The 9,707-nt window shown below is 43.9% G+C and overlaps 1 protein-coding gene across 1 annotated transcript; it reads left to right on the forward strand.

Moving 5' to 3' along the window:
* The first annotated feature begins 7,896 nt into the window (after positions 1 to 7,896).
* On the forward strand, positions 7,897 to 9,226 carry LOC133896049 (transcription repressor OFP13-like). Its single transcript, XM_062336566.1, has one exon. The coding sequence runs from the start codon at positions 7,979 to 7,981 to the stop codon at positions 8,789 to 8,791; it is 813 nt and encodes a 270-aa protein (XP_062192550.1). The 5' UTR covers positions 7,897 to 7,978; the 3' UTR covers positions 8,792 to 9,226.
* The last annotated feature ends 481 nt before the right edge of the window (positions 9,227 to 9,707 follow it).

Consider the following 9,707-nt stretch of genomic DNA (forward strand, 5'->3'; position numbering starts at 1 on the left):
TACCGCAGACAAAAGATGACCCCCCGATCATGACTAAACTTTCTCAGAAAATTTGCACTTTGTGTTGTCAGGGCCAGCAAAGCTTCATTGCTTGGATCCAGAAGAAAACAACTTTTCTCTGAAAACTTCACAGGGTTTTTTCGGATGCAGCTAATATGCTTGAGAAGAACATGTGGTTAATTGTGATGTGGGGAAGTGAGCAAAACAAGACAACCGCGACCACAAGTACTTTCAGTTTCAGAGGCAAAAACCAAAACATATTTGCACTCGATGAAGCCTGTAGGCATGGAGCATCCTTTGTTATGTGACTGTTGCAACTAGTTTAGTCACAGTGCTAATTATAAATCCTCTTCTGGTTAAGTTACCTCTGATACAAGATTGAAAGGTGAAAAATCAGCTTATAAAGCATAGGGTGCTAATTCTACCTGTTGTGCCCATACTAAGAAGGTTAGCTTCCTAGGTTCTTGCGCAGCTGATCAGAAAAAAAAAATAGGATTGTGCTATCTCAGGAACGAACTGTAGCTTGCACGATGGAGGGGACCTGTCCAACAACTGACACATGTAGGTTGTCTGTACTCCACATAGCAGACAAACTAAAACATGATTTTTAATCACAGGCTTAAGTTGGTTCACCCTTAGTCCCCTTTGTGTTGGAAAAAGATATGGTTATATGAGTTCTGTTCAATTGGATTATGCAACTCTGTATCAATTTAGTTGGTTTGTGTTGACTTGATTAGATAAAAACTTGGAAGTTGTCTGGAAGCAAACCCCAATAGACAAATATATTAGTTTATAATTACAGCATGTTTTAGATCACGCAGGAAATCATACGAAAATAAAGAACCCTTTTTATCCACAACATGTTTTAGATCACACAGGAAATCATAGAAAATAAAGAATCCTGTTGATTCCTATTGTCTCCCAACTGAAGAGATCACAATATAATATCTGGTTCATCATTTTGCTTGTTTCTTTTTGAGTCTCAATCATTCACGTTCGGTTGGAAGAATGGATGGAGCTTTCCTTCTGTGCCATTGCACTGTTGGGAAAATTTCCAATTTTGGCGCATTCATTTCGATTCCGTGTTGAATCAGACATATGCAAACAGTGCTATCCTCTATATTCAGACTCCTATATATCCTACAGCTGTTCAATCGGGTCCTTTTAATTTGTCGCTCTCTGAATACAAAAATCCAAGAGTGGCTGTTACTACACAAACACAGTAGGATTCTGTATGCAGCTTTAACAATTTTTTCTTTTCCATCCTTTTTATATAAAGGGACAGTAGAAATGACCTATTAGACAAACTGGAGTAAGTTGAATTCATGAAGTGAAGGAATAAAGTTTCCTGTTAAAATTGATGAACATTAGAATCCTTACCTTAACCTTCTCAATTGTGCAGTTATGCTTGGGACAAATAGAGTAAAGTATTTTCTTAAGCCAAATGAGGACATAGTATTCCTTGTTGAGTCTGTCTGACTTTCGCTCAAACTGAGAAATTCTTTAGCATCTTGTGGATTTTGTTCAGAGGTTAAGGTTATGTGTTGGTTTGGAGTGTCTAACCTAGAAAGGGGCATTCAGAAAATCTCAAGGTGGTGTGTTTGTACTTTGTTTTCTCTCTTTCTCTTTAATGAAATGACACACAGCTACCATGCGCGGTCGGAAAAAAAAAAAAGAAATATCAAGGTAGGTACAGAGTTTGAATTGAGATTGGCTAGCTAGTTGTCAGATTAGTTGAGCTCAAAGAAAATAATAATAAAGATTCGTATTATGGCTGCGAAACAAAGAGAGAATAGTCAGGAGAAGCAAGCTGAGTTTAAAAAAATGGTACTCTCTCTTTGGCCCTTGTTAGTTGGCCTTGCATGCAGCGTGAGTAGGCCAAGTCATGTGCCTGTGGAGCCATACTTTGCATTATTGCATCTGCATGATCTCATTTGCCCTTAGCCCTGTTAAAATCCATCATAGAAGCGTAGGGACCGGAGTACGACCTTGTGAAATCGCAATGAGCAGTTCCGTGGTATGGAAGGTTATAGCACAGCAGACCTCTTACCAGTTAATGAGCAGCTGTTGTCCAATGCGACATGTTCCAGTACAGTGGATCCGTTACCAGCAGACAGTGTTACGACTGTGCGTGGTCCTTGCAAGTTGCAACAGTTTACCCTTCTGCAGTTCCGTATTTTCTTTTCAGAAATGCTTCACGGACAACCATTTCAGTACAGCCATGCATTTGCATTTATGAGCTTTCATGCAAGTAATTTTAGCCATTGGATCCTGAGTTGCACTCGAGTAGAGTTGTATGTACGTGTAGCAGTGCTCTTTTCCTTTTAATTAACTCCAAATTTTACACTAATTATAACCTATCTGGTAGATGTACTTCATGTAGATTCTTAAAGCTGCGGTAATACTGTTCCAAACAGTTTGGTTACAGGACACGGGAATCTGCAGGATCATGCATGCTACAGTGAAGGTGTTGGCAACTGCACCAGTCTTTATCGATCACTGACTAGCATGGCAGCAATGCATCGAGGTACGCACACAATAATGTAGACAGAAAGACTAGGGACGTCGTCTAAGTAGCTTCAGTGATTACTAATGCATGGAACAGATCATAGACTAGTATTACGGGTGATCATTTATAGTAGTTGATTGGTCTGCTGCTAGTATCAACTAAAGGACACTCTTGATTTTGCAGATCTAGAAGATGATTGGTCTATTCCATACGTCCCATTCGATACAACTCTTGTTGTCGCTAATATAACCTTTGTGTTTACTAATACTAGTATAGATAGGCATAGAATGATGAGTCCAGATGCATCACCAACTTATAAGAAAAATGCAATAATTTTTGTCACATGTTTCCTGCCTTGTATTGGAGGGAGCCTTCCTTTTCATGCCATAGGGTGTGGAGGAGTTCAATGGGGAAATGAGATAAACAAAATCATCCCTGCAGGTGAGCATTAAATTTGGTCTCATACTTAGCCATACTTCTTGGAGGAGACCAAATTTAGACCATATCCATGGTTATGGTATTCATGGGCATTTGATGAAAGACCATGGACTGGCATGTTGATCCCATGTGAGCACACAGGTCGGGCATTGTTCGCTGCCTCTACAACAATTGCACTTGGAGATGGTAAGAGGGCAAAGTTCTGGCAATGCCCTTGGATCAAGGGGATACCGCTAAAAGATCGGGCGCCTAACCTGTACAAGATTGCGCATTTTAAGAAAAGAACCATTCACACATAAATGCAAAATAGCTCCTGGATCAAGTCACTCAGAAACTTAGGCAACGCCCAATAATTGCTTGAATTTGTGGACATTTGGATTTTATTACAATCAGTTGTCCTGCAACCAGACCAGAAGGACTCAATTACATGGAAATGGACAAGCAGCGCCGAATACACGTCTCGTTCTGCATACAGAATACAATTCAGGGGATCGCACAAGCCTTTTGTTCTATCTGGATTATGGAGAGCACACACAGAACCAAAGATCTTTTTCTTTGCATAGACAGCTATACACCAAAAAATCCTGACAGCTGATAACTTAGAAAGAAGAGGCTAGGATCACAACCCTTTATGCCCCCTATGCAAAATCGAGCTAGAAAATCTAACTCACCTTTTAGTTACATGCACATTTACAAGAGCAATAGATGCATATGTGTTTGCTTGGCTTGGAATGCAACAATCGCATTTCAGTGCCACGCATATAGACGGCATTGCTTCTGTTCTTCATCAAATGACTGCAAGCATGCAACAACAGCGAAGACGGGATCATACGGCTGCAATCTTCTTACAATATCCAAAAAAAAAAAACACAACCGACCGAGTGGTCGGCCACCGCATAAAAGGGCCTCAAGCTGACCCGTCCATCGCCCCGAGCCCAGACCAGCCACACCCCAAACCCTAATCCTAGCCCATCCGCCTACCATCCCCTGCGTCGGTCGCCGGTCACCGCCGTCCTCGGCCCTTCGTGCCAATCGTCAGTGCCGACCACGTCGTCTCCGCCTGTGCCGTGCTGCTTCCCATCGTCATGATGCCATCGCCGTCGTCTGTGCCGCTGTCCAAGATGCTGTCGTCGTTCTTGCCGCGGCTCGACTCCGTCGCGCCACCTCCTATCGCGTCGGCCGGCCACCGCTGCTCTGTTAACCACCGGTCTCAACCCCGCGTGTGCCGTGTCGTACCGTCTCTCGGTCGCCCTACTACGTTGTCGTCGTTCCCCTCACGCCTGGTCGCCGGCTGCCATTCCCCCGTCGTTGTCGCTGCCACTCGCCGTCGTCCGGATCGCACCGCTAGTGCCGAGCCGTGCTGCCGAGTGGGAGGAGCAAAAATGAAGAAAAGAGAAAGAAGAAAAGAAAGAAAAACAAAAAAAGAGAAAGAAGAAAAAGGAGGGAGAAGGGGATTTTTTTCGGGGATTTCGTCGGATGTGTCGTCAGTTCGTGATTCACACAGTGAGGGTAATGTCTTTGTAATCCCTAGATGCTTATCGATAGCTTGGTGGTTAATTTTGTCATTGGACGCGAGAGTGGAAGCCTGACAGTCTAGCCACAAGAGTAAATTCGAAGGCTGGCAATGAGTGGAGCCAGTTCCGGCTTTGTGTTTAAAGCGACGGTCGTAGGTCTCGTCGATATTGTTCTAGTGGCGCGATCTTGTTCGATTTGGAGAAACGATTTAGGAGAAACGTTAAAAGCAGTGTGCTATCTAGTAGGTTTTCCTCGTCGCAGTAACTTAATTATCGGTTTTTGACCTACTTAGATTAATATGTCGCCTAAGTCATAAATGCAAAGTTGTAGGAAATTCCTTGAAGATGCTTCAGTTGTTTATCGTTGGTTAAGCGGAACGAGCGTTACGACTCGGTCAGCAAGCAAACTCGTGTGTTAGTTGAATTCCCGAGAAAAAGGTACAATCGGGGTTTTGGGGTTCAGCTAGAGAGAGAAGTTCCGACATCCAACGTTTAGTCACGTGGTCATTTGGGACAACTTCTGAGTACGATCTTATTCCTCAGGTTTTGGAAGCGTCGGTGCTAGCGGTGTGAGATTGACTTCTTGTCACGGTTAAGGCAAGTGCATGACGAATCCATAATTAGCTTGCTTTGCTTGACCAATGTTTTGCTGATCTCTTTCAATTGTGTTTATTCAATATTTGAATTTTCCTATATTCATATGATTCAAGTTCAAGAATGAATTCATGTCAGTATTACAGTTTCAAGTTGTTCCTGTTTATCTATCATTTATGGTCTGGTGTTACCGGACAATTTGATTCTTATGTTCATGATCCTATGAGTGAGTGTTGGTCCCACTTGCTCAGCTTTATCGGTAAATGCAAAGGAAATTCAGGATGGTCCGTATCGACGGGAACTATTGTCTTCTTGCTATTTTCAAGAAAAAGGAAAAACCCAGTGTTTCCCGTTCTTCTTTGACATTGTTGATGTGTTCGTTCTTCCGGTTTCATAACTGTACTTGTTGAGTGTTTTTACTCACTTGTGTTTCATTTGGTTTTTAGGTATCTCCGTTCGCGACATGTTTGAAAAGGGAAATAGCATCATGTAGTGGCAAGTGATCACACTTAAATCACTTTATAGTTGTATTCATAACCCTTTAGCGTCGTACTTAGTTATCTTGGTTAGTTTGCAGCTCGTGGCTGCTTTTAGTGTAATGTAACGAGTCCGTGAGATGTTTCGGGTACTAGTTTTAGACCGTTATGTTTACTTTTCGTTTATATATAACTTGTCTGTGATGAATGTGTTTTTGCTTATCCAAAAAAGCAGTAATTACAGGTAAAACTCTACCGAAATTTCTTATAATTTTTGGACTTGTTAGGTTTTTGTTGAGAGTTGGTAGTGTTCCGGGTTTTGTTGAAAATCAGGGCGTTACACTTCTACACCTGATGGAATGTTTGGAAAGAAAGAAATAGAAGAATTTTTCAAGGGAAAATTTTAATCCAGCTAAAGTAGCCTTAAGAGCTAAAGAGGAGATTGACAGTGCTTCACTCGCATACGGGTGGTGATGACATGGCGTCAATGGTGAGGCGGAGGAAGCCCAGGAGTGACAAATTGTTGTCTCTTTAGTTTTTTCTTAGTTATTTTTCCCTGTTTCCATCTTGTAGCATCTTTCTTTCTTTTTACCTCTGGCCAGTGATCTCCTGGCCGCTAGCCCAGGTCCAGTTTCGGCTGCCTATGGCATTTGAACTTTGTATTGTGCTTCTCTTTTAATAGAATGGGCAGTGCTCTTGCGAGTTTCCAAAAAAAAAAAAAAAACACTCACAACCTTTTATTTGTCATAATGTTTTTGTCTCGATCTTTAGGCCTTGCAACTTCAGTGGTTAATAAGCTTCAGAAGAGACTAGTGAAACAGTACCTTCCATTTGTCAGATTCTTCTTTCCTCTGATGTTATCTAATTGAATTGAAGGGCAAACTCCATCCGCATTTGCCCCTTAATTGACTTGTCATTTTCTGACTATCAGTTATATAATGGAAATCATAATTTTCAGATTGTTTTATGCACTTTATATGCTCAACAATTGGGTATAATTGTACATAAACCTTGACAGGAATTTTCTGAAAAATGTGCAACTCTTTGTTTGTCACCGAGCTGCACAGTGGATAGAAACAGTGCCGAACAGAACTGAAATCATTTTTCCTTAATATATGTGTACAGGCGACAATTTTTTAATTCTTCGAGATTCGCCTTGCTAATTTGTTAATGTGAGAGTGCTCTTTGTCTCCTGTATAAAAGAAAGGAAATAAAAACTGAAGCTGCAGCCTGCCTGAAATTGCTTGTCCCTACGCTTTATCAGAGATGAATTGCTGGGATCGATCAACTGAACTCTGGCAGCAACATACGTGTATGATGCACATAATTTGTTTATGATGTGTGCAGCTGGGCCATGTATATTCTTGGGGAGGGGAGAATCTGAAGCATGGCACAAGCAGCCTACCACCGGCAAACAAGTGAGCAGCCTAACTCTCACCTGCGAAAGATTAAGATTACTTTGCAGGGCGATGAGACCCATCCATACTGAAACATGACAGATGGATGGATGGATAGCCGCACCCGCACTGCAAGAAATGCTGCTACAGACGACACGCCGGCCATGCATGTATGTTCCCCCTGCAGCCTGTTGGTTGCTACCCTATATATTTTCTGCTACCCTGCAATTTGTTTTCATCCGTCCGACCTTATTAATCAAGAAATGTGATCAACAAGTGGGGGTTCTCTTTAATATAATATAATCAGTAGCAGTATCTTAATACAATTTGTCATGTGTTGTGAACTCATCTGTTCTGTTTGTGATTAAACAAAAGAAGAAGAAAAGCTTGTTAAGCCACCGGCTCCCAACTGACAAACCTCCTCCAGCCATTAGACTTCATCTGCCTGCACCAATAGAGAATGTGAGGACCATTACATTACATTACAGGTGCATATTTATCTTTGGACAAAATGGATGGACGGCGTACTAACTTGAGTCGCTAGGTAGATGGAAGAGCAAGGCTCCACGTGGATCCATGGCCAACAAAGGAAGGAAGGAATCGAAGAGGTATGGAAAGAAGCTCCTCAACTAAGCGGCAGCGCCCCTAGTCATGAGAAACAAACAGCACAACTTCTCCCTCCATGGCAGGCATGCATCTTCTTCTTCTTCTTCTTCTTCTTCTTCTCTCTCTCTAGAAAACTAGACAGCAACCATCCTCTGCTCTCTAGGTAACCTACCCTGCTCTTTTAGTTTAGTTTTTCTTGCACTACTAGCTTAGCTTGTTAAGATAATATACAATTCTACACAGCTCCCTCCAAATAAAAGCCGCACCGCACCACCTTCCTTGTTGTCCAACGGCTCCGCTCGATCTACTCTTGTCTTCTTCCCCAGCCCCCCCCCCCCCCCCTCTTCCTGCCCCCTCCCTCGATCGGCTCATTGATTTCCAGCCTCCTCTGCTATCCATCTCACACAAGCACAAGCTGATAGATAAAATACTTGGCCAGCTGCCATGGTCAAGAAGCAGCTCGGTGGCCTCACCTCTCTCTTCAGCAGCAGCAATAAGGACACCACCGGTGCAGTGTTGCCGTGCCCTTCCTCCTCTTCTTCCATGTTGTCTGCCTCTTCCTCATCCGTGTGGCAATGGCCGTCCTGCGGCCACCCAAGAACCCTCTCATTCAGGCAGCAGCAGGTCAATGGGCAAGACGGCCACCATCGCCACATGATGAAGCAGGCTTACAAGACCATGAACTCGGCCTACTTCCCCGACTCCGTGGACTCCTGCTTCTCCAACTCCTTCGCCTCCGTCGACAGCTTCTCCACGGCGTCGGAGGCCTCTGCCCCGGTCGACGCCTCTGAGGCCGAGGCTGAGGCCGTCATACGCGCGCTGCGCTCGGACCGCCTCTTCTTCGAGCCAGGCGCGGCGGCCTCCTCCTGCATACTCATCGAGGAGGCCAGCAAGCCCAAGATGAAGGCCGTGGTGGACGACGACGACGACGGCCACAATGACAGCACCATGAGCAATGCAACGGTGGCGTTCGGGGGTGCGACAGCGATGTCGGTGGAGTCGCAGAACCCGTACCGCGACTTCCGGGAGTCCATGGAAGCGATGGTGATGAGCCACGGCGTGAAGGACTGGCGGTGGCTGGAGGAGATGCTGGGGTGGTACCTCATGGCCAACGGCAAGAGCACCCACAGCCTCATCGTCGGCGCCTTCGTCGACTTGCTCGTCGCGCTCAGCACCGCCTCCCCAGCTTCCTCTCCGGCTCCGGCCTCCCCCACCAACTGCTCTTCTTCCAGCGCTTGCTCCTCCTCCTCCTTGTGATCAATTGAGGAGGCCATTATACTGTGAATATTGCAAGCAAGGAGGATCTGCAGCTAGGGAGACGAATTAATCAACAAGACAATTGATTAGGCCTCTCTCCATTATATTATATTTGATCACAGTTTTGAGCATATGGAGATGGAGTCACGGCCGGGTAGTGCAATGCAGCATGCATGATCGATCACCTCAAGTGCTCATTGATCTATAGCTAGACGAATTAACTGTAATTTGATCACCAGCTTTTGCAGTTAATTATTTCTGAGAGTGAGAGATGCATGTACGTAAATTGGTGTGTGCAGTGCAATCGTACGTCTTGTTTGCTGCAGCAGCAAGTTTAAAAGGTAAAGAGAATGTACTCCAATAGCTAGCTAGCTGTACACTCCTTTTTGTCAGTAACTGATCAGTATACACGTACTACACTGTTTTCTCAGTCAAACTAAGACCTTTCCTTTATGCACGACCGTGTTGGGGCACATTGATCGAAAGTGTGGTGAAATGACAACGTTTTCACATCAAGAATTAATATTCCTTCCCCAGCTTGTAATGGAGCCGAGCCAAGCATCTGATGACATAATTAAATTGAAACGGCCTTTTTTCCTTACTCAGTTTGGAGATAAAATTGTTACTAGAGCTCATTAGAGTGTACACACACCAGCTAATCTTGCACGTAATTCTACCAATATAATGTCTCCCCTAATATAATGCTTCTTTTTTTGAAAGGCAAAGCAAATGCAAATGCACTCATATGTCACTGCACACATGGAGCTACTGAAATGTGCTCCAGTCTGTGGATGCACTTAATTTGTCATGTTCGGGATTCTTCAACAGGAAGCAGAAGCTAAATTTGAAAAGTTGAATAGTACGGCTAGGCCCACACACGTGCTATTATTTGGAAAGTCGAGTGTCAGCTAAGGTC

The sequence above is a fragment of the Phragmites australis genome, chromosome 16, assembly GCF_958298935.1.
Source record: "Phragmites australis chromosome 16, lpPhrAust1.1, whole genome shotgun sequence".
Classification (NCBI taxonomy): domain Eukaryota; kingdom Viridiplantae; phylum Streptophyta; class Magnoliopsida; order Poales; family Poaceae; genus Phragmites; species Phragmites australis.